Genomic DNA, 26,116 nt, shown 5'->3' with positions numbered 1-26,116 from the left:
AGGTCTGTTAATAGTTCCTTTATGTACTTTGGTGCCCCTGTGTTAGGTGCATATATATTAATAAGTGTTATGTCCTCTTGGTGGAATGTCCCTTTTATCATTAAATTCTGCCTCTCTTTGTCTCTCATTATCTTTTTTAACTTGAAGTCTGTTTTCTGATAAAAATATGGTAACATCTGCTTTCTTTTGTTTGCCATTAGCTTGGAGTATTATCTTGATCCCTTCACTCTAAGCCTATGTTTGTCTTTGTAGCTGAGGTGCATTTCCTGGAGGCAGCATATTGTTGGATCTTGTTTTTCAATCCATCCAGCTACTCTGTGTCTTTTGATTGGAGAGTTCAGTCCATTTACATTTAGGGAGATTATTGTTATATGAGGGCTTAATGCTGCCATTTTATCTCTTGTTTTCTGGTTGTTCTCTGTTGCCACTGTTCCTCTTCCTTTGTATTTCTGACTGCCATTTCATTTTGTTGGTTTTCTGAGAGGGATTTCTCAGTTCTCTCTCTTTTTGTGAACTGTGACTCTGCTCTGGTTTTTCGTTTAGTGGTTACTGTGAGGATTGTATCAAAGATATTGGAGATAAGATAGTCCATTTTCTTATAGCCTTTTATCTCCATTAACCCAAGCAGATTCCTTCCCTTTCCTCTCCCCTTCTGAGTAATTGCTGTTGTACATGGTCCTGTTTTTAATTTTGTCAGTTTGTGGCTAAGTTGAAGTGTTTATCATTACTTTTGATGCTTTCTTTCCCTCTCTCTTTTTTTTTTTAAGATTTTATTTTTTTCCTTTTTCTCCCCAAAGCCCCCCAGTACATAGTTGTATATTCTTGGTTGTGGGTTCTTCTAGTTGTGGTATGTGGGACGCCACCTCAGCGTGGCTTGATGAGCAGTGCCATGTCCGCGCCCAGGATTCGAACTGATGAAACACTGGGCTGCCTGCAGCAGAGCACGTGAACTTAACCACTCGGCCACGGGGCCGGCCCCTCCCTCTCTCTTTTAAGTTGTAATTGAGCCTTTGCCTCCCTGTTCTGGTAGAGATCTGCAGGTTTCTGATCATGTCTGTCTATTTTTCTCCTTGCTCAGAGCTGTAGATCTTTGCCTTTTTGTTGCTGATGTGAGGGCATCTTTAATTATTTCTTGTAGGGGAGATGGAGTGGTGATGTACTCCCTCAGCTTTTGTTTATCTGGGGAAACTTTTATTTCTCCGTCGTATCTGAAAGAAAATTTCACTGGATAGAGTATTCTTGGCTGAAAGTTTTTGTCTTTCAGTGTTTTGAATATATCACTCATGCTCTCCTAGCCTGTAGGGTTTCTGCCAAGAAATCCGCTGAAAGCGTGATATGGTTTCCTTTGTAGGTTATTTTCTTCTGCCTTGCTGCTCCTAATATTCTTTCTTTACCCCAACCTTTTGCTGTTTTTACTATTATATGCCTTGGGGAGGGTATTTTAGCAATGATAAAGTTGTGCGTTCAGTTAACTTCGTTTATCTGTAAATCTGAAACCATTCCCATGTCTGGGAAGTTCTCAGCAATTATTTCTTTGAACAAGCTCTCTGCTCCTTTCTCCCTCTCTTTTCTCTCTGGGATCCCTATAATCTTTATGTTGCTTTGCCTAATTGAGTCGGATATTTCTCAAAGAATTCCTTTTTTTTTTAATCTTAGTTCTGTCTTCTCCTCCACGTGTAGAATTTCTACATTTTTATCCTCAAGAAGACTAATTCTTTCCTCCATAAGATTAGTTCAAGGGGCTGACCCGGTGGCACAGCAGTTAAGTTCACACGTTCCACTTCTCGGCAGCCCAGGGTTACCTGGTTTAGATCCTGGGTGCAGACATGGCACCGCTTGGCAAAAAGCCATACTGTGGTTGGTGTCCCATGTATACAGCAGAGGAAGATGGGCATGGATGTTAGCTCAGGGCCAGTCTTCCTCAGCAAAAAGAGGAGGATTGGCAATAGTTAGCTCAGGGCTGATCTTCCTCAAAAAAAAAAAAAGATCAGTTCTATTTCTTAATGATTCTAGGTTATTTATTTCATTAATTGTTTTTCATATCCAGAATTTCTGCTTGATTTATTTTTTATAGTTTCAGTCTCTTTGGTGAAGTGATTCATTTTATTGCTGAGCTCCTTGAATTGTCTTTCTGTGTTTTCTTGTAAGTCATTGAGTTTCCTTATGATGGCTATTTTGAATTCTCTGTCCTTTAGGTTGTATATTTCTGTGTCTTCAGTGTTGGTTTCTGGAGAATTGTCAGTTCTCCTTCTGGTCTGAATTGTTGCTGCAGTTTCTCATGGTGTTTATTGAACTAATCTTTTGTTGGAGCATTTGTGGTATTCTAAGGATGCAGATTCCCCCTGCTACCACTAGTGGGGAGCAGGAGCAGTGTTTCTGGCCCCACCCCATCTGCTGGAAGCTGTGAGGATATTATGGGTGCTTTCCCCAGCCTGGGATGTGTTCAGGCACTTATGTCAACCGTCCTTGTTTGACAGGGTTTCCTCACTAGTTAGGATCACTCTTTGGTGCCTCAGGGGTGCTCTGAGCTCCCCTTCCCCACCAGAAAGTGATCACCAGTGGACTCAAAGCTGCTGCAGCTATTCCTGCAGGTGCCCGACCCGTTCCCTCTTTGGGAGCGCTGCTGCACTGTGAGCACTTGTGCATGCCTGGGAAGTGTTTGTCCCAACATGAAAATCTGCTGAGGCCCCTATTTACAATCTGCAGTCCACAGGTCACTGTGCTTGGTGGATGGGGCTTCCTTCCTGGGACCTGAGCTATGGCTGCTCCTTTATGGCACAGGGGCATGGTAGGCTCTCTCTCTCCACCAGGAGAGCTACCATGAGTGTGGGCTAAGGGTTACCGCCTCCTTCTCTTAGGGTTGCCCCATTGTGTGTTTCCACTTTCTGAGCACTTGCACCAGGTTGGGAGAGCGTTCGTGTGCATTCACAGGGCTACCCAGGGAGAGCAGGGTGTGCTCACCTATCTCTGCCACTTCCTGGGGGGCCAGTCCATCCACCCTCAGATGTGTAGATGCGTATGTCTCTCTGGCATCCTATTGTGCTGTGTGGGCTTCCTCTGTTGGTCAGTGAATGTCCATTTAGTTGTAGTTCAAAAGGAAGAAAGGGGAAGAGACGAAGGGAACAGCTCACTCCACCATTGCTGATGTCACCTCACTTATACACTTTTTAAAAAGTATTTTGCATTAGATGATTTTTTGGGAAGCTTGAAATTAGCAGTTGACCAGCATTCCATTAAGTTTTCAGAATAATTACACATCTATAAGGGCAAGATGATTGACAGAATGATTATACATCTATGAGGGAATTGTGATTAAATCATAATAATTGATATGTATGAACCCAATTAAATTTTTCTTCTTTAATTTTAGTTTTATTATACAATACACCACTGTATGTGGTTTATTAGCTGGATAGTTATATTTTGGATAACTATGTGTTACAAAAGTTTGAACCCAGATCATGCTAGAGCAGAAAGATTACTTAGGAGACTTGGTCAGGTCTAGCTCATTTTTTTTTTTTTTTTGAGGACGATTAGCCCTGAGCTAACATCTGCCACCAATCCTTCTCTTTTTGCTGAGGAAGACTGGCCCTGAGCCAACATCCGTGTCCATTTTCCTCTACTTTATATGTGGGACACCTGCCACAGCATGGCTTAATAAGCAGTGCATAGGTCTGCACCTGGGATCCCAACTGGCAAACCCCAGGCCACCAAAGCAGAACGTGTGAACTTAACCACTGCACCACCAGGCCAGGCCCATAGCTCATACTTCTTTTGTCAAATCTTATTGTATATTTGTTTGAAATAAACTCTTTCGCTTTCACTGGGATCCTCAGTGTCAATGAATAAATGATATTTTCGTTTTTCCGCAAGTGTGTGTGGACTTCTCTTATTTTGCATTTTTAACAGAGATCAAAGTTCAGTAAATATTTTAATCTATTGATATTTGTAGCCAGTACATCTTGATCTAATACATAATTGTCTGTTACATAGGAAATACAACTAAAACTCTTCTTTGGAATAGTTCTTCCCTCTAACGGACATTATTGGCACATGGCTCACTCTATCTATCTGTCGTCTATACACACACACACGGTTAAATGGTTGAAAGGCAATATAGTATGAAATATAGGAGGCTGGGCTCTGTGTAGAACAGACCTAGGTTTGAATCTCTGTCACATTCTAGTTGTCTGACTTTAAAAATATTAATCTCTTTAAATCTCAATTTTGCAATCTATAAGATGTTTTTACATGTGCGTGATGATCAAATAAGATGCTGTAAAGCAGTTAGCATTAATGCCTGCATATAGGAAATGGTCATTCAATATTAGCTAGTACGATGATGATTCATATCTCTTATTTTTGTTTATTTTTCCCCTTTCCTGCTTCAAGAAGATTTGAAGCAACTTACCATGTTCTTTAGAGAAAAGGCTCACTGGGAACCATTCCAGTGGCTGGTGGGTAAAATTCAGAAGAACCACTGCCATTCTGTATCGGATGTTTAGAGAACAAATGGATACTTGGAGAACATAAAGCTTGGAAAATTCTCCTATGGATTCCAGACAGCTAAAATGTCCATGTGCACACTAACGGGGTGTGTATTTAGATAAAGAAATGCCAGGTTGAATGTGATCAGAACTAAGTGAAAAGCATTCTTTTATATACTTTGGGGAGCCCAGAAGCTGACCCTCAGTTATGTGTGGAGACCTATATTGCTCTTCAAAAACTTATTTCAAAATATCTAGTTTCTTATAAACAAAGTGTCACTGGAGGAAGGATACAGCAATGCACGACAAAAAGTACATGGGGTTTGGAACCCAAATATCTCTGAATGAATGGCATTTATGTCATTTACTAGCTGTGTGCTCTTTGGCAAATGACTTTGCCTCTTGAAGCCTCAGTTTCCTCAGCTATAAAATGAAGCTAGTGATACCTACCTTACAGGCTATTATGAGAACTAAATGAGATCATGTATATAAAGTGCCTATCACAGTGTCTCGCATTTGATAGGTCCTTAACAGTGTTAACTGCAGTTATCATCAAGAAAGGAATTGTACAGTAGACTACAATATTGGGTCTGTTCAATATTTGATAGATACAAGTGATCTGTACTCAGTTGATGTGATATCACTGTAATATCATGTCAGAACATAACCTGCTCAATACATATAATCTGAACAGTGAGCTTTTAAATTGCTACTATCAGTAATGATAGCTGACATTTACTGAGTCTTATTATACGGCAATCACTAAGTCAAGTGCTTTCTCTGCATTATCACATTTAATCTCCACAGCAGTCCCATAATTTGGATGGTATTATCCCCGTTTTATACAGAAGGAAAATGATGCTCAGGGAGGAGAAATAAAATGCTTGACGTTGCATGGCTATTAAGTGCCACCAATGGGCTGGAATCTAGGTCTGGTCTGAGTCCAAAGGGCAGGCTCTAACCACCAGGTTATACCACCTCTTAATTAGTTACAGGGTCCAAAAAACAAAGGAAGAGAATGTCTTGTTATGTAGACTGACCCTACTCTTGACTTTAGGAAAGATGAAACATGTTGCTTCTCAAAGGCTTTAGTTAATCAACAGGGAATCAAATATTCAAACTTGAAGCTATGACCTACTTTGAAAATTTTCCTGAAATGAGAGAAATGGTGAGTGTGTATCATCAAGCCAAAATTGCCACCACGTGTAACCCATTCCTTACTCAGTTTGCCTCTAGTTAGCCTCAAGATCTTTTCTCACGTTGTGTCTTTTAGATGTACTATACATGTGTTATGGGCAGCACATCCAGAACCATATCTTGGCATTAAAATTCCATGAAGTCCATTTTGGGAATCAGATTACTACACCTATTTTTAGCTCTCAACCCAAACCACTCTTTCCATTACTCTTTTAAATATCCAGTGATAAAGTGTTATTGAAAATCGCTCTTATAACCAAATAAAAATCCTACCTTTGGTTTAATCAGGCCAGACCCATAGACCAGCATTAATGTAATTACATTACAGAGGCAGCTACCAGCCAGTGCCTCTGGGCCTCTTGTTTTAGGACTACCCTCCCCATTTGCTGCTATATTTATCTGCCTTCTTGGCCATAAAAGGCTGGCTGTGTGGCTCTGACATTCTACTGCCTGACCACATGCATTATTTTTGAACTGGCCCCCAGGATCCTGTCTTTAGCCCTGCCTCTTAACTTTTTCTTGGATTCAACTTCTGTGGGCTTTTCATTCTCTCATCCAGCTCCACGGCCACGTCGGAACATTTCCACCACCATCACTCCTTTGGAAACTGGTAAGTGTAATATTGAGGCAGAAGACTGCACTTCATATTTTATGTGCTTAACAGCACTGCAGTGTGTGTGGTTTCTTTCTATCTTTTGAGCTCAGCAGCTTTCTCAAAGTGATGTCAGAATACCAGAGAAATAGGAAAGCGGAGCCCCTGGGAAGGAAGACAAGAGCAGCAGGGTGCCACTGTTTGCTGGCACAGCTATTCTCTCAGATGACTGTATTTGTTTAAATTAAGCTACTGTTCCTGGAACTATAAGGAGATAATGTGTGTCTCAGATGGAACTGTAAGTGTGAGTTAAGTACTCTTTCCAAGTTACAGTTCAACGGTTTGGTTGAAATCTAGAATGGGTGAGGTGACAGGAAATCATGTGTTTTCTCTGTTTCATATGCCTATGAGACTCCTCAATTACAAATTAGACCAAAAGGTGGTAAATTAACTTTGAAGTCTCTAGTTTTTAATTCAGTGATTTTTGCTCTGATGATGCCATGTAGGTAAGTGTCAGAGTGCCTTATTATCTTCCTAACCTGAAAATGGTTAATATTTAATGAAAAATGGTAAATGAAATGGTTAATATTTCAGTGGCAATGTAGATCCCTACAAAACCATCCTAAAGTTAACACTTTGTGTGAGTAATTTTAATCAGCTTTTGGCCTCTAACGCCTGTACAAAAGTTTCATGTCAGGATTACACCTATGGACTTAGTAGTTCTTCCTAAATTCCCAAATTATTTTCAGGAAGAAAATGCAGATCTTAAAGGAACAGAAGACAACCAAACCAGCTTTCCTCCCAACACGCTCTAGCTTTCATGTGTTGGGGATAATCTTGGCTTACTTGATGGAGAGAAGGTAGTTGTACCTTCGTTCCAGAGGTCAGAGCTATGACAACCAGCTGTTGACTTAAAGCCAAACCTTGTTTACTTGTGATACATTATCTATGTGCTTGGAATATTAAATGTTATAAAAATATATAAATGAGGAAAATAGAAACAAAAAGAGTGGAGAAAAGAATTAGGGCAAGATATTTAAAGATTTATCTTTAAAACTTAAAGATATTTAAACATTTTATTTTATTTTGTGAAAATAACAGCATTTCAAATCATCTGGGTTGTGAATTTAGCTTGTAATGTATTACCTAGGAAGGTCATTCATTATTTATTTGGACACCATCAAATAACATTTCCCCCCGCAGTGTAGTATGTATCACTACAGAAACTTATCTAATATCTTTATAACTGCCTAATATAATATACTTTTATATTAATATATTCCAACCTTTCTGATTTATGAAAATTTATCTAACAATTATTCATTACACATGATAATTATTTTGTATATTTTAGAACAGAAAATAGCAATCTATTTAAAGGTTGAAGAAAAGTTGCTTGCTAGTAGCTATTTTTTTCCTCTTGGGAAATGCCATGTAGACTGATATCCTCCATGAGCCCTAAGATAAATATTTCTGGAGTGAAGTTTGCTGTATTTTCTTCTCTATGGAATACATGCTGACTTTTAAAATCGTTTAAATAAAAATTAGATTTAAACTTGACAAAAAATATGGAAAGTTTAGAAGGATTCACTCCTCATTTACAATAAAAAAAAGAGATTTAGAAAAAACTGATTACTTTGCACCTAATTTTACTTGTAAAATTTAAAAATAACACTTCAGAACCTGCACAAAGGCATTAAAAATTGGAGGGAGAGGGCTCCCGTAAAACTATCACTTCATCCAGGGTTGTCAGCATGATTGACGGGCTCCGTGTCAGTGGACAAGTTATTCAAGAAAGCTAGTGCAGTATGAAGACTCCCCACCCTATGCTAAGCAAACATACCTTTGACTTTCAGTAGAACTGTTAGCTCAAGTTCATAATGCAAACTGCTACACTGATGGCTGATTTTCTTCTTTATGTAGGAAGACTAGTAGCATTCATATTCTCCATGGAGCAAATAATTTTTCTGGTTTGACACTATAGGTTTTTGAAGTGTTTGTGAGATTTGAGAGAGCTTGTTTTATGATAATATTACCTTACTCCAAGGTTCAGTGCTAGGACTTCCATTTGCCATCATTCTCATCTATTTTTTTGGCTTTTAAATACCATCTATATGCTGATGACTCCCAAATATAGGTCTCCATCCTGGACCTTTACCCTGTACTCCAAAGTCGCATATCCAGCTACTCACTTAACATCTCCACTTGGATGTCTGGCAGGTATCTCAAATGTAGACTGTCTCAAATCAATCTCCTATTCTTCTTCCATCCTGAGCTACTGCTTTCTTACACTCCTGCCCATTTCAGTTCATGGCAACTTCAGTCTTCCAACTACTCAGGCAAAAACCTTGGGGCCATCTCTCATTCCTCTCTGTCTTTCACACCCTAATTTCAGAACTTCCAGCAAGTGCTATTGGCTCTACCTGCAAAACATACAGAGTCTGAGCACTTCTCACCCTTCCACTGCTACTGCTAACTTCTCTAGCCTGGACTACTGCAATGGCTTTTGTATTCATTTGCTAGGGCTACTATAACAAAGTATCATATACTGGGTGGTTTAAATAACAGAAATTTACTTTCTCATAATTCTGGAGGCTACAAATCTGAGATCAAGGTGTTAGCTGGGTTGGTTTTTTCTGAGGCCTCTCTCCTTGGGTTGTAGATGGGTGTCTTTTTCTTGTGTCTTCACACAGTCTTCCCTCTATATATGTACGTATCTGTGTCCTAATTTCCTCTTCTCATGGGGACGTGGTCATATTGGATGAGAGCCCACCTTAATGATGTCATTTTACCTTAATTTCCCCTGTAAAGACCTATCTCCAAAAAGAGTCACATTTTGAAGTACTGTCGGTTAAGTCTTCAACATACGAATTTTGAAGGGATGTAACTCAGCCTACAACATCCTTCTAATTGGTCTCCTGGCTTTTACTCTTGTCCCTCAACAGTCTATTCTTCAGACATCAGTGAGAGTGATTCTCAGCTCAGAACCTTCCAATGGCTTCTCAACCTTCAGAAAAAAAGACAAAGTCCTTATAGTCACCTATAGGACCCTATACTATCTGCTCTTTCCCCCTCACTCCCCTCATCTCTCTGTCATCGTCCCCTATACCTCTCCCTGTACCCCCTCACTTCATGCAGGCTCACTGGTCTATTTACTATTCCTGGAGTACAAAGGTTCACACCCCAGTGCCTTTGCAATGGTCTTCCATCCGGATCACTCTTCCCCCCAGATATTCTCATGCTCAGATGTCACTTTCAAGCTCAGAAGCCATCCCTAATGAGGCTGTTTAAAATTGCATCTGCTCCCCTTTCCTGTTTTATTTTCCTCTATAGCATTTAGCTCATTCCAACAAACCTTATACTTATTTGTTTTCTCTATTGTCCATTTCCTGCAATAGAATATAAGATTCTATGTAAGGTTCTCAGAGCAGGGATTTTGTTTGTTTTGTTCATCTCCGTATTTCCTGTGCTGGAATAGTGCCAGGCTCGTTGTAGGTGCTCAGTAGTTATTTGCTGAATGAAAAACACATTGGCTGTACACAGACTCTCCATCATTACATAGTCTCCCAGATGAAGCCCCTATCAGAATGAAATGCAGGAAATTATAATATGTTTTATGGAAGGTCTGAGGAAAAAGCACAATAGCTAGAGTAACGAAACTTTGTAAAGACCTCCTAGATATTAAAAAAGAAAGACGAAGAAGAGGAAGGCACAATGACAGGAGGGAGCACATCTGGGCCATGAAGCAGGCAGTTTACTGAGTAACCATTTAAGCAAACCTTCACATCATTTTCCACTTTCTCTTTGGAAAAGATAAGAGTATTAATTTTTACACGTTGGTTTAGATGACTTGTTCTGTGGAATTTGTTCCTTAACAGTTCACTCAAAAATTGTTGCTTTCTTATAGATTGCCTTGTTCCCTCAAGGGCACGTGATGTCTCTCCCGTTTTATCAGAAATTCCACCAGCACTATGATCGCAGCTACCGCAACAAGGACCTTCGCACCACCATGAGCCAGTACCACCAGGAGAAGAAGAGGTCTGCCATCTACACTCATGGCTCCGCGGCCTACAGCAGCCGCTCCTCTGCCGCCCACCGCCAGGAATCCGAAGCCTTTAGCCGGGCGACCAGCGCCTCCTACCAGCAGCAGACCTCCCTGGCCACTCAGTCCGCCCTTGCAACTGCAGTCAGCCGGAAGGCGGCCTCAGCCTATGATTATGGCTACTCCCACGGGTATGTCAAAAGCATCCTTCCGACCTTAGGACAAAGGCGGATTCTTGGAATAACCCCCCCACAGCATGTTTTTCTTTCTTCTTAAATCTGGCAGCCCTCCATTTAAACCAGGTTGGGGGAAAGACCATGTGTTTGGGAGACCTGGGACTTAGGTCTACCTCTTTCACTTTGCCTTCTTTTTGAGTTTCACGAAGAGCTTTGCGGTCACACTGGGCTGTCTTTCTCGAATTGCCAACTGTGATATTGCTAGAAGCAGAGAAGTTTTGCCACAGGTTGCATTCGACATTAAGTGGCCGCAGAGCCAGAAAATATCATTTCAACACTCACAGCAGGTTTCCTGGCCCTCCGAATGTTCTGCTTAGATGAGGGGCCAGGATAAAATGTAAAATTTGCAGGTCACAGCAGCCCAAACTACAGCAGGGATGTGTTCCATTTTCTCACTATCTGAAAGCCAGTGTTAAAACTCGAAGCTATTATTGAAGCAGCAAATATTTTCTATAGCTGGAGCATTTTATAAAAACATGGCTCTATCTCAGTCAGCCTAAGAGTACCAGGAACAAACCCGTATTCTGGCAAAATTAGATTTATCAACCCATTGCAATGAGGGAGACCACACACTAGAGGAGAAGAGAGAGTGTGGATAGGATTCTAGGAAGAGTGGAGCTTACATGCAGGTCTGGTCTGCAAAGCAAACCCAGGGTCCTGTTTCTTTAGAAATAGTAAAGTTAAGGTAAATGTGGGCTGTTGTCTCCAGAAACGCCTTATGGGGAGCTCAACACCTGGGCTGGGAATCAAGGCTGCTTCTCTGTGTCGACAGCGACTGAGGTCCTCCAGGCAAGAGTGCATGTCTCGTTCTTACTGATAGCATTTCAGACAGCAGGCTCACTGGTAGTCTTAGATTTGGAGAAGAAAGTTTCTCAGTGAGTCTGTGGTCGCTCAAAGAACGAGGTTATCACAACACTTTACATCAGCAACGTCCCTGGGAGACGTTGCTTCCTGTGAACTTTGCAGGTGGCTGCTCTGTGTCTGTTGCTCCAGCCTGAAGAATGCTGGGTAGAAGGTACTTTCTCAGTCCAAGCCAATTTTTATTCTCTCAACATTCAGAATGAAATGGTTCATGAGGATTAAAAAACACACACAAGATACATGTGATTTCATTAAAAATCTATCTATAGTCCTCAGAAAGAACTGCTAAACTTCAAAGTGTAAAAATTTCTGGGCTGTGTGGTAAATAACCACCTGCTGCCTTGAATTCTCCTTTTCAAAGCATCAGGCATAGGTTGCATTTCATGTTAGAAACAAAATTTAATTTTAAGTCTTATAAAATTTGAGTCCACAAAATACCTGTTAGGGCAACTGGAGAAGGTATTTATTTCTGGGAATTAAAAAAGTTATTGAGGAAATAATACAGTGGTTCGTATGAGTAGAAGTGAGGGTGATTTCCGAAGGCAGAGATTCCTGAATCTTTGTGGGGTTTAAGCAGCACCTGAACTATGACTGTCCTTTCTTAGGCACTGACAGTGACCTCTTGGGAGCTTCTGCTATGTTCAGTAACAGAGCCAGAGTCTGCTGGGGTTTACCTGGAATGTATGATGACAACGTTCTGAAATTCCATTTAAAATGGAACAGGACCATTTTGCAATCTCATTTTCAGCCATGGGGTATTCATAAGGACCTCACATTGGCTGCAAATATGGAAATATTGTCACTGAGACAAATTCATTTCTTTTAGCACTTGCTTCAAATGAACTGCCTTCCAAAGGAAAGTTGGGAGGAATTAACACCATGTGTACACAACAGCATTATTTTGTTCTCCTGAAGAATGTTCCATAGATGCATTTAAGAGCCTCATTTAGGAAAGCAGCTGTCTTGTAATAGAGGAGGATTAAATATCCTCTATTAATATTAAATATTTAAATATCCATTTTTCTGGATTGTCTGTGCTGAATCTATAGAGGATGGGTTGTTAACTCCTTGTGTACTTATTTCATTTCCCCAATGCTATAGAGTCTATAGGATTTTATGAATTTTTACATTTAAGAGATTTTTACTTCTTCAACTCTACTGCTAAATTTTATGTTAAAATTATTTTAATTTTATACAAATTCTTCTTTTAACCACGTGTGCAATATTCATAAATATTCATAATCTGATATATCAAACATTAGTAATTGAATCTTTGAGCATTTTTATATTTTATTCAGAAAACACTTACTCTATATAATCTTTGAAATACTTAGCCATTTTAGCTATAAAGAGTCTCAGACAATAAACTTTCTATAGGAAATGAAGCTGTAATTATTTTTCTGTATTCAACCTCACATCTTGTTCTTTCCTGCTATGTATGTATTTATATAGGTAGCTAGGTATTTATTAATGCCTTGCTATATTTGAACGCTTTGGACTTCTTGTTAGAAACAAGTTGACCTGGAAACAAGGGAGGGGAAAAAAATGCCATATTTTTCCCTTTGTGTAATGCAACATAAAAGAAAAGAAAGCCAACCTAATCCTGGGGGGTATTTTAGTTTTTCTTTTTTTAGACCTGGAGCTAACAGGTGCAGATAATATTCTTTGAACATTTCAAAATCTTCGTACTTCCTTTAGGTTATATTTTCACTTTTTCAAAATGGATTGCCTGCTAAATGAAATATCTTTCTTTGGATTGCGAGTAGTGTTGTTGATTAAAACTTGTAGGGTTGGAAATGCAATTCTGTGGAATGTGTGTAAGCACTAGGCTTGATCTATTTTTAGCTTCTGCTTTGTAGTTAGATGTTCAGTGGTAAAGTGGAAACTATGGAGATTTATATGTGCTCAGGGCTTGGCTGACCTCAGTAAGTCTTAAGAACAATGGCTTGTTCGGCATCAGTGTGGTTATAGCACAGATCAGTTACCAATTGCATTCTGAGCCAAGAGTTATAAAATAAATTCTGAAAGGCTTATTCTAAATGCCTTTATTCTTAGTCACAGTGAGGAAAAAACCCCCTAAATTAAAAAAAGTAATTCAGGAAAACAAATGACACAAGATTATTGTTTTATGCTAGTAATTCACAAATAGTATCAGGGATTAAAGGAGAAATGGTACTCATGACCACTTTGCAACCATTAGGCAAGGGTTCTTAACCTCTGTCCATGAATAGGTTTCAACAGAGTCTCGGATGATCTGAAATTATGTGCAAAATTAAGCACAGATGAGAATTTTTTTGCTGAGAAGTGCCGTAGGTTTCGTCAGATTCTCAGAGAACTCAGTGACTCAACAAAAGCCAGAACCACTGCGCTAGAAAGTCTACGTATAAATACCATGTCTGGTATGTGTGACCTGAAAAATCTCTTTCTCAATTCCAATATTATAAAGAGTTAGGGTGAAATAAGGCAGACATTTACAGGGCATGTGGTATCATGGAAATCAGGGTACTTTCTTTTGACTAAGCTGACTCACACATTAAGATGGAAATAATAAACGGAACATTTTGTTATAATGAATAACTTTCAAAACCAGAGAACAACGCAACAGTTCTTGGGTGACAGAAGGATTTAGAGTTGTCCTTCAACCCTCTGTGGTAATGATAGACGACTGATTGTCTGTTCCTAAATAAATTAAAATTCAGCCCATATGATACAATTCAGCATAGGATTCTCTATACCACTGTATCTTTGCAAGAACCCTGAGAAGTAGAAGCCATTATCCTCATTTTAAAAATGAGAAAATTGGAGACCAAAGAGATTAAAAGACTTTTCTTCCTTACACTAAGAATAGCGATTTGAACCTCACTCCTACCCTAAGTCCTTTGCCTTTTCCACAGGTACTCCATGCTGTTATAGTCAGCAAGAACCCTTGACCACATGACCACCATGTGTGGTCTTGCTTGTTTTTCTTGAAGCATCAATATATAGTTTTGCATTATGCCTCCTTTTATTTAAGCCATTGAGCACCAAAATAACCAAGATTTAGAGCAAGGAACAATGTATGCAAGGGCACTAATTCTAAGAAAAAAAATCCTAGGGCATTCATAGAACATGGAACCTTACAGACTCTTTAACTCCTCACTTGGAATCAGACATAGAGACTCACAAGAGGCTCTAGAAGATGCCAGTTTGGGGATGAGAAAGCTGAGGCTGGTGTGACTTGCCCAGAGCACTCTGCTTACCTTTAAATTGTGCCCTTTACCGATGTTCGTGTGATGCTGATCAGCTGCCCTCAGTTGTTGCCCAGATAGTAACCTCTTTTCAAATTGCTAGTATTTGCAAAGAACATATTATGCTCAAACCAATTCTAATTCAGACAGAAGATACCATTGCTAAAAATAGAGACCACTAAACACAGAAACCTCCATCTTTTATTGGTGGGTCTGATTACAGCAGGGACTGCAGGGGACCTGAAAAATTGGTCCATCTCCCACCCCAATGTGATTTCAAAAGATGTTACCAAAGAAATATACTGTCTTGTGGATGTTTTTGTGTCTTGACTTCAGCTATGGGGATCAGATTGGTGTCAATTTTTACATAGCCATCTCCAGATTTTATAACATAATGGGAAGTAGATAATCTTTGGGGCAAAGAGGCCTGTGCTGATTTGCAGTTAGGCTTATGACTTTGGATAAGCTAGTTAGCTTCAGTTTCTTTATCTGTAAAATGAGGAAAATGGTTGTCCCTCAGGTTGGGAGGTCTAAAAGAGATCATCATTAGTTTAGTGTAATGGCTGGTACATGGGGAACACTCAGCGAGGTTTAGGTGTTGTTGTTCAATCATTCAATAAATATTTACTCAGTGCCTTCTGTATGCTAAGCACTGCCCTGGGTGCTAAGGATAAATTACATACAAAACTGACGAAGATTCCTGCCCTCATGGAGCATGTATTTTAGTATGGAGAGACAGGCCATAAACACTAAATTTAATAAAAAACACACTGAATTCTATATTATTCTAGAAGGTAATAAATGTTATGGAAGCAATAACAAATACAGTAATGTAACAGGGATCACGTATGTGGGGCCGAGGTGCAGGTTGGAATCTTAAATAGTGCTGTCAGGCCTCATTGAGAAGGTGATATCAGAGTAAAGACATGAAATAGCTGAGGGAGTTAACTATGAGGCTCTCTGGGGGAAAGGTACACTAGTCATCGGGAACAGCCACTGCAAGGTCTTACGGCAAGGAATAGCACTGAGGCCAGTGAAGGAATGGAGAAGTGAAGGAAAGAGTAAGTGGAGAAGATGTCAGAAAAGTAGTAGATGGAGAGGACTGATCATGTAGGGCTTTCCAGGGCATTGTAAGGACTTTTTATTCTGAGTTAAAGGTGAGGGGAAGCTGTGGCAGAGTTTTGAGCAGGAGAGTGTCATGATCTAACTTAAGTTATAAGGGGGTCACTGTGGCTGCTGTGTGGAGAATGGACTGTGGGGCACAAGCAGAAGCAGGTTACCCAGTTAGGAGGCTAATGCTGTAGGCCAGACAGGAGCAGATGCACAGTAAGAAAAGATGTGGGGCGCAATAGCCCTACTTTTGGATCTATTAGTTATTGCTGAATTCTTAATTCCACCAGATTTTTCACAGGGCTCTTCAGCTGCCTTAGCCACAGAGTTTTGAGGCTATGAAAAGACCAGTGTAGATTTTCTATATACAACGAATTTTCTGAGACTCTCTAGGCAAAATGGTGATGGTAAAACCATTTGCTTATTCTCCATTCCCAAAGATTCCAAGGAAGTACCTTGTTCTGTTGTTGGTGCTTTTTATGATATGAGGTAAGAAAAACACCGAAATAGCCACAATTATGTGGAAATTCAAACCCATCTGCAGATTCAAGTGGCTAAATCTCAATTACAAAAAATTATTGAACCAATAGACTGTTTTGGGAAATGAAGTTTGATTGGAAAGCTGCTGATATATCAAGGTTTTGTATTCTTACCTTTTTCCTTCTAGAAATAGTTCTCTAAATAAAAGTTTAATTATTATTATATAAGGAATAAGTACCATAGTTTCTGGGTAGCAAAAATCGATGCAATATTCTGGGTTTTGTCTTCCAGAATTTAAATACCAAGAAAACGATGAGTCACATTACTTCCTATATGGTGGGAGGAGGTCAGAGGAAAACCTCATGAGAGCAGAAAAGCCAGTTACTTCCTTAAAAGGCAGTTGATTTATGTTCTGAATCCCAAAGATGAACCCTGAGTCCAAGGAGATGGCCCTCATCATGCACCAGTCTCTGTTTCTCTGTGCTTTACTCTACATTGAAAATGTTATTTGTCAGGCTCTTTTGCAGGTTCAATTCAAGTTTGCATGATACACGATACCCCCAAAATGGCATTAATCTTCCATAGGCAGGTAAATCATGCTGTGAGAAGGAAGGCATGTCCTTTAATAGAGTAGGAATAGAATGAGTCAGCCAAAGGTGGAGGAAGGGCAAAGTGGTTACCTCCCTGGCCTCAGAGGTGAAATGTTAACTCTGTCCTGGGCTGGCAGGGCAGTGGGTGTAACTGAGCTTCCTCGCAGAGATCTCTGAACTCTGGAAGCCCAAGGGAGCCGTTGCAACAGGCTTGACCTTTTCCACAGCAACCATTCTAGAAGAAACAAGAGAAAGCAGGAGCACCTCAAATGAAGGAGATAACGTTCATGCAACATCTAGTCAGCCATAGTGACCATCCCCAAAGTGGGGTGGGAGGTGGGTTTCTGGGCTGCTTTGTAAATAAGTTAATAAGACTAACTTTTACAAACTCTGGACAATTTTCAGTCCGCAGACTTAGACTCTATAAGACGTCTCCTGATACTATTGTCAAGTGTCCTGTATAATATAATTTCCAGGAAATATGGAGTAAACTCTTTCACTTCACTTAAAAATAGGCCGTAATCTAGTCTGATTAAATTAATTTCTAAAATAGTCAGAAATTGATAAAAAACTGAAGGGTGTTTATAGGTAAGAACCATAAAAGAGTTAAATCTTTGGGTGCTTTACCCATCCATCCTTTCTAGAACACGTGACTGTTCTACATTCAAGTTGAGAAGCGGTTCAGACCACTATGGTATTTGTTTTTAGATCATGGCTATACATTAGCTGTGGAAAGTTACTGAAAAGGAGAGTAAAATGTTACTTGTCAGTGGGAATTTAAATAATGGAAAAAATAAAGCAATAAATAGAAGGAAAAAGTGTGATAATATTCCTATTTAAGTGGTTAAAAATTTTTTTAACTAAAAATGAGACATTTCTATGACTTGAGAGAGTGAAATAGAGGGGGGGAAAAGATAAGTATCAGGTAAACAATGCAAAAATGAGAGAGAGAGAGAAAATCTGAGGGATGGTTATTTATTATGATACTACATGTAAATTTCAAGGGTGATGTTGGTCAAACTAAATTCATGCTTGTATCTTATAAGAAGCTTTTTCTGCATAGTGTATTAGCAAAAAATGGGCTCTTTTCAGCCTCCTGCTTGTCCACTAACTTTGATGTTCTCCTGAAAGCTCCATAAGTGTTCATATTGGGAAACAGGAAAATCAAAAGGTCAGTAGAAAGTGTTGAGGCTGAGATGATACCCATATCAAAGGAAGAGCATAGAACAAAACTGCTCTAAATCAAAAATAGATCCAAAAACAACCTTTCCCAAGTCCCAAAGAAAGTATTGTTTTTCAAGTTTTGCAAGGGGGGAAATGTGGCCATTAGATAAGTAGAAATGAGAAAAGAGAATCAAACTTCAAATGCTTGTTCCTGATCCTCCAGGAGACTCTGAAGATGAAAGAGATGGAACTTCAGATACCAGAAACCCTGAGGAGGAGTGGCTGACTAAGTGAGCAAAGACAGCCAAGAAGGGCAGCTCTCTAGAAGCTGAACCATGGTTCACTAAAACCACTGCCTCTTCCTCCTTTCTGGTAAACAGCTGAGCATTTTGTTTATATGCAACAGTACTAGGTTGTAAACATATAGAAAGATGCAGTTTTAAAGGAAAATTGTTAGAATAATAAAAATGAATTCAACTCTTTTATGGTAAAGTCTAATGGCAACACATAGATAATTCAGCAATCACAATTGAGCTTTAATTTTAAGCTTTTGCACATACAGCTCATCCTGGGATGTCCTACTCATCCTTCAACAACTAGCTCTTCCACAAAGGATTCCCTCATAACACCAGACAGAAATTCTCTCTCAACATTGTGAATTCAAATTTTGTTTGCACTAGTCTTTCTGCTTATCTGCCTGCCTTCCTTCTGTCCTTTCTTCTTGAATGACATAATACATGTCAGGCCTGGTGTCATTTACTCTCCTACTAAATATAAAGCTCTCAGGAAACAAGGGTCTTTAATTTATCTTCGTATTCCCCTCCCACCCCAGTGTCAAGCACAGTATTTTGCACACAGTGGCTACTGAATTAGTTTTCTGTTGAATAAATGAAATTGCTACAGAAAGTTAAAAAATAAACCTGTGAAAATTTCATTGGTCCTCTAACATATAATGCAGTTTAAAAGGCTATTGTTTAATAATATTTGAAGTCAGCTTTCTCCCGCACTTTCTAAAATATCAGCTGGATTGTATGCTAAGTTTATGTTTAACTTTCTAAAAAACTACTGGACTGTGTTCAAAATGGCTGTATCACTTTACATTGCAGAGCAGTGTATTATAAGGATTCCAGTTTAGCCACATCCTTGCCAATGCTGGTTATTTTCTGTCTTATTTATTATAGCCATTCTAGTGGGTGTGTAGTGGGGTCTCATTGTGGTTTTAATTTGCATTTACTTAGTGACTAATGATGTTGATCATCTCGTTATGTGCTTATTAGCCATTTATATCTTCTTTGGTGAAATAGCTATTCAAATCTTTTCACCATTTTTTTAAATTGGAATTTTTTCTGCTTATTATTGACTTGTCAGAGTTATTTAAATATTTTATGTGCAAGTCCTTTATTAGATATATGTTTACAAATATTTTCTCTCATTCTGTACCTTGTCTTCATTCTGTTAACAGTGTCTTTCAAAGACCACAACTTTTAATTTCAGTTAAGTTCAATTCATCGATTTTTTCTTTTTGAATCATGCTTTTGGTGTTTGGCTAACTTGACACCATAAAGAATTTCTCTTATCTTTTCTTCTTAGAGTTTTATAATTTTAGCTTTTACATTTAGAGATATGATCCATTTTGAATTAATTTTTGTGTGTGCTGTTGAGTAGAGTTCTAAATTCGTCTTTTGACATATAGGTATACAACGGTCCCAGCACCGTTTATTGACAAGACTATTCTTTCCCCCGTTAAATTCCTTAGCACCTTTATCAAAAATCAATTGGCCATAAATATAAAAGTTTATTTCTGGACACTCGATTCTGTTCCATTGATCCTATATGCCTGTCCTTATGCCAATACCACAATGTAATTTTTTTTTACACCAATTTCCCTGGCTAAAAACTCCAGTACAATGTTGAATAGAAGCGTCAAGAACGAATAACATAGCCTTGTTTCCGATCATAGCAGGAAAGCATTTAGTTTTTCACCATTAGATATGATATTAGCTGTAGATTTTTCATAGATGGCCTTTATCAGGCTGAAGAAGTTCCCTTCTATTCCTATTTTGTTGAGAGGTTTTATAAAAGATTGGCACCTGAGCTAACATCAGTTGCCAATCTTCTTTTTTCCTTCTTCCTCTTCTTCCTGAAACCCCCCAGTACATAGTTGTATATTCTACTTGTAGGTCTTTCTGGCTGGGCTATGTAGGACACTGCCTCAGCGTGGTATGTTGAGTGGTGCCATGTCCACTCCAGGATCCGAACCAGCAAAACCCTGGGCCACCAAAGCAGTACGTGTGAACTCAACCACTTGGCCATAGGGCCAGCCCCTTGTTGAGAGTTTTTAACATGAATGAATGCTGAATTTTGTCAAATACTTTTTCTGCATCTATTAGATGATAGTTCGGTTTTTGTTTTTTATTCTGTTAATATGGTATATTATACTAATTGATTTTCAAATGTTAAATCAACCTTGCATTCCTGAGATAAACTCTACTTGGTTTTATATGTTGCTGGATTCAGTTTGTTAATATTTTGTGAAGGATTTTCACCTCTATATTCATGAGGGATATTGTTCTATAGTTTTCTTTTATTGTAATGTCTTTGTTTAGTTTTGATAACCAGTAATACTGGCCTTATAGAATGAGTTGGGAAGTGTTCCCTTCTCCTCTGTTTTTGAAAAAAGTTGGAAATGATTGATATTGTTTCTTCTTTAAATATTTGAGGGAATTTCTCAGTGAAGCCACTTGGGCATGGGCTTTTCATTGTGGGAAGATTTTAAATTACTAATTCAATTTCTTTACTTGTTATTGGTTTGTTCAGATTTTTTAATTTTTTCTTGAGTTAGTTTCCTTCTGCTTGTTTCATTTTTAATCTTTTTTTTCTAACTTCTTAAGGTGGAAGCTTAAGTTATTAATTTGAGACCTTTCTTCTTTTCTACTGTAGACACAAAGTTATAAACTTCCCTCTAACCACTGCTTTAGCTGTATCCCATAAATTTTGGTAGGTTGTGTCTTTGTTTCCATGTAGTTCAAAATATTTTCTAATTTCCCTTGTGATTTTTTTTTTTTTTTTGACCAATGGGTTATTTAGAAGCCTGGTGTTGATTTCCTGATGTTTGAAGGTTTTTAGCATTTCTTTCTGTTGTAGGTTCTTATTTAATTTTTCTGTTGTCAGAGAATATACTTTGTATGATTTAAGTCTTCATAAATTGGTTGAGGTTTCTTTGTGAACTAGTATAAGAGTTTAGAATGTGCCTGTTGTAGCAGCATATAATTGTAGCTTTAAAAAGTCTAGTCCAATAGTCTCTGCTGTTCCTTGGAGTTTTTAATCCACTCACATTTAATAAAATTACTGCTATGGTTGGACTTATGTCTACCACTTTTGCTATTTTTTCTGTATATCTCATGTTTTTTTTGTTCATTTTTTCCTTCTTTACTGCCCTGTTTTGTGTTAAATAGATATTTTTAGTGTAGCACTTAATTTCTTTGTTTCTTGATTTTTTATTATTTTCTTAGCAATTTCTTTAGGAATTACAGCCTACATATTAACTTATCACAATCTACTTCAGATTTATACTAACTTAATACTAGTAAAACATAGAAGTTTGTTCTAATATAGTCCCATTTCCTCCTATATCCTTTTATCTATTGTCACATATATTACAACTATGTATGTTGTACAACAATGCAGTGTAAGGATTGCTTTATGCAATCTATATCTTTTAAAGAATTTAGGAGAACAGAAATATATATGCATATATATTTACCCAATTATTTACTTTCTGGTGCTCTTCATTTTTGTGTGTGGATTCAAATCACTGTCTGGAGTCATCTCCATGTCATTTCCTTTAAACCCGAGGGATTTTCTTTAGCATTTCTTGTAAGGCAGATCTGCTAGCAATGAATTCTCTCAATTTTCGTTTGTTTGGGAACGTCTTTCGCCTTCAGTTCTGAGTCGTAGTTTTGCTGTGTATAGAATTCTTGATTGACATTTTTTCCCAGCACTTAAATTTGTCATATCAGTGCCTTCTGTGATGTATTGTTTCTGATGACAAGTCAGCAATTAATACATTGTCCCCCTGTATGTGATGAGTCATTTTACTCTTGCTGCTTTCAAAGTTTCTCTCTGGCTTTGGCTTTCAACAGTTTGACCATGATATATCTAGGTGTGTATCCTGTGTATCTCTATGCGTGTATCCTCCTTGAGTTTGTTGAGCATCATGGATCCATCAATTTTGGGGGAGTTTTAGGCCATTATTTCTTCAAAATATATTTTCCTGCCCTTTCTCTCTCTCCCTTATTATTGGCACTGCTGTTATTCATATACTGGTATGTTTGATTTTGTTCCACAAATCTCTGAGGCTCTTTTAATTTTTCTTTATTCTTTTATCTCTCTTATGTTTACATTAAACTATTTCTATCTTCAAATTCACTGATTCTTTCTTTTTCTATCTAAAATCTTTTGCTGAGTCCATTTAATAAATTTTCATTTGAGTTATTGTACTCTTAAACTCCAGAATATCCATTTGATCCTATTTTATAATTTCTGTCTCTTTGTTGACATTTTCTTTTTTTGAGGCATACTTTACTTTAAATCTTTAAGCATAGTTTCCTTTATTGGTCTTTGAACATATTTATAATTGCTGCTTTAAAGTCTTTGTCTGCTAAATCGAAAATCAGGGCCTACCTAGAGACAATTTTTATTTACTGCTTTTTTCTGTTGGTATGGGTCATAGCTTTCCTATATCTTGGCATGTCTCATAATTTTTGTGTTGTGGAAAATGGGATATGTTAGGTAATATATTGTAGCAATTCTGGATTCTGAATTTTTTTTCCCAAGTGTGTTGTTGCTATGTTTTGTTTTTGCCTGAACATATTTATAGAATCAGTCTACCTAGCACAATGTGACTGCTGATGTCTCTGCTGAGTTTTTTTTTTAATTATTGTTCTCATTTTTAAACCTGAATTCATAGGGATCACATTATGTTTGCATAGATTTGTGGTCAGTCAATGAATGATCAGACATTGTGCTCAAACATCTCAACCCAGTAAAGCTTCCAGTTTCTGGCTCTGTGTGTGTGTCAGGGAATATGTTTTAAAGTTCAGGTAATTTTTTAAGTATGTGCATTTGGGCTTTTCTTGCCTCTAGACTCTTGCCTCTTCTCTGCTCATGTACACAGGCTTACAGTCAGCCAATGATGAGTCGATAATTTGGGTCCTCTCTGGTTTTTCCTATACAAACGTGTGAAGAGTTTATGAAGGCCCCCCTCTGGTGGTCTTGTTTCTCAGATCTTCTGTTAGATTTCTGGCTAATTTGCCAGTTTGCTCCTTGCACCAACCACGATTACAACCTCAGGCTAACTGAGCTGCTGTCTTCCGTTGTTTGTTTGCCACTTAGATTGCTACTGTTTCCCACAATGCTGCTGGATGTGGAGTTTTATCATGCTCTTCTCCAAACAAAGTCAGCCCCCTCTGGCAGCAGACACTCTGGTTTTCATACCATACCCAACTTTAGTAGAACTACCTTATGAACCAAGCTGGGGGAGAAGGATGGGAGCAGATTGGCAGGAGTGTCACACAAACTCCCACTGTTTATACCTGAAGTTCAGTAGCTTTTTATAAATAACTACTTCTCAGTGTAGTGTAGCACTTTGGTTGATTTTCAGAGGCCTAAAAATGGGTTGGTTTTGACAGTTGTATTCAGTTTTATCATTGCTTTTTGAAAGAGGAACTGATAAACTACTCACTCCACCATCCTGAAAGTCCCACCTCTGCACTGGTTATTTTTAATAGCTCCTCAGCTGATTCTGATGTGAAGCTAGTGTTGAGAATCACCAAGTTTGGGTATAATTATAAGAGGATGAATCTTGATGTTGCTTCATTCAATAAACATTTATTGAACAGTGTCAGACACTAGACACAGTGCTGAAGATACAAAGATAACTGAGACTGTCCCTCTCCTACAGGGCTCATAGGCAGTAGGAAAGAGAGAGAGAGAAACCAATAACGCAGTATAACATGAGCATATAGGGATGGGTGATGCTGAGTTTGGGAGCAGTGTCAGCAAATGACAATGCTCACAGCCCATCAGTTTTCTGAAACATGTTGATAGGTTGTCAGAATATTTTTGGAAAGTAGTACAACCATTAAGCAGATCCATAGTTAACATTAGCATGAACGAAGTTACTTATCCTGGGGAACCTAGGACAATTTCCCAAAATTATATGGTGATTGTAAACATAACTTTAAGGAACACACATATTACTTTATGCAAAGTGTAATGAATTTTTTTATGCTTTATTTTCGACTGGACTGTGATGATTTCATAACCTTGATTTATGTGAATAAATTCAGGAATGGCAGCTTCAGAGTCGTTATGAGCAGAGTGACATGGTGTAATGGTGTCTACAGTGGGGAGTCCATGAAAGCAAACCATGGAGGTGTAAGAAGAAATATTAGCACTTCTATTTTTTAAAACATCAAATTTGGTCTTTAAGATTTTCTTATTGATTGACTGTTTCATAAATTAAGAATATTTATACAACAGTATATGCAAAGAACTTATAAATAAACAAATATATATAGGTGGCATGCCCCCAGTATTTTTGGAACAAGAATACTCAGTCACAAAAGTTGGAGACCACTAGTATAGTAGAAAGAACACTAACCTAGATGGGTGCTAGTCCTAGTCGACCCATCAACTTGATTTGAGAACATGGGCAAGTTACAAAGATGCTCCAGGTCTGCTACATCTATAAAATAAGAAACCTGGCGTAAATATCCCTGAGATCTCTCCCAGCTCTGGGATTCTGTAAGTGGTTTTGTTCTTTCTTTTCCTGTCAAGAATAGTTACGAAGTTGTAAGAGCAGAAGGTTATCTTTTGTTGATTTTGTTCAGTATTTGAATTGGATGCAGCTGTAAGCCTGTTTCTTTGTTCCTGGAATATTTCCAGAGTGCATTCTGTACCTTGGCTGCATCCCTTCTCTATGGTGCTGCTGGTCACAGATGTGATGATTTCATATGCACCACAATATTTTTTTAAATTCTGCTGACTTTAGACATATTAACAGAGGACATGACACAATTAATAGCAGAGTACAAAAAGAGGTACCTAGACACATTTGCAGGCACATGGTGCACACTGGCACACACAAATCAATCCTTACCTATTGCTTAATTTTATTGCTTTCATAAGTTGAAATTCAAGAATTTTCAAGATTTAAGCTGAGTACATGAAAAACATTAAATGTTTTAATAATTAAAAGGCTCACCCAGATCCATACATATCAAGTTTAGTATCTACTCAGAAACTGAGTTATAAGACAGAGGATTATTTTCAACATTTAGATACAACTAAAAGCCCAAGAGGCTAGCAAGCCCTGAATTAGTTCTTTCATTTAAGTTCAAAGAAATTTAAATTTTACATATTCTAGTTAACTCCTCTAAAAAGATTACTCAACTTTAAAATTTAAAAGAGTAAGATGTTAGAATTCAGTGTTCATAGATTATAACAAAATAATAATAATAATAATAAAATGATAGGTTTTCTTCAAATAATTAGTTACAGTGATTATCACATAGTCAATTCCTTAAAACTTTGTGTTTCTTTGATTTAGTTTTGTTTTCTATCTTCAGTAAATGAGTTAGCATTATAAAATAGTCTGTTGGCATAGTATTTTAGCATCTAATCCTTCTCATCCTTATTTTTATTAGAATTCAAGAGCTTGAAGAATCTTTAAAGAGCATAATAAAGATTTGTTTTTTCTAAATAAATTGGATTTTCTAAGTAATGCTATATAATACATAACATCATAATGCTTTTTATGAAGTTTGTTGTTCCAAATGAAATATGAAATGGAAACTGGTGATAATGCCATGAATCTTTACCACAAAGTTCAACTATTGAAAACCAGCTGCTGTAGGGGCTGGCCTGGTGGATAGTGGTTGAGTTTACACATTCTGCTTCCACAGCCCGGGGTTCTTTGGTGCAGATTCCAGCGCAGACGTAGCACTGCTCACCAAGCCATACTGTGGCGGCATCCCACATGAAGTAGAGGAAGATTGGCACAGATGTTAGCTCAGGGCCGATCTTCCTCACAAAAAAACAGAAAACAAAAAACCAGCTGCTGTGATT

General features: G+C 38.1%; 1 protein-coding gene across 15 annotated transcripts in view; it reads left to right on the top strand.

The window, feature by feature from the left end:
• Window positions 1–26,116, top strand: part of MYOM1 (myomesin 1) — a 158,744-nt gene that overhangs the window by 23,303 nt on the left and 109,325 nt on the right. For 10 of the 15 annotated variants that reach the window (XM_070629766.1, XM_070629760.1, XM_070629757.1 and 7 more), the window contains 2 exons: window positions 6,244–6,294; window positions 10,184–10,509. In XM_070629766.1, coding sequence (XP_070485867.1) covers window positions 10,211–10,509 — 299 coding nt within the window. In that variant the 5' untranslated portion in view covers window positions 6,244–6,294; window positions 10,184–10,210. Of the gene's footprint in view, window positions 1–5,887; window positions 6,295–10,183; window positions 10,510–26,116 lie in introns of those variants that run through there. The other 5 variants (XM_070629769.1, XM_070629763.1, XM_070629770.1 and 2 more) reach the window with 2 other exon arrangements.

The sequence above is a fragment of the Equus przewalskii genome, chromosome 7 (assembly GCF_037783145.1).
Source record: "Equus przewalskii isolate Varuska chromosome 7, EquPr2, whole genome shotgun sequence".
Taxonomy (NCBI): domain Eukaryota; kingdom Metazoa; phylum Chordata; class Mammalia; order Perissodactyla; family Equidae; genus Equus; species Equus przewalskii.
This window is presented reverse-complemented; position numbering and strand designations above follow the sequence as displayed.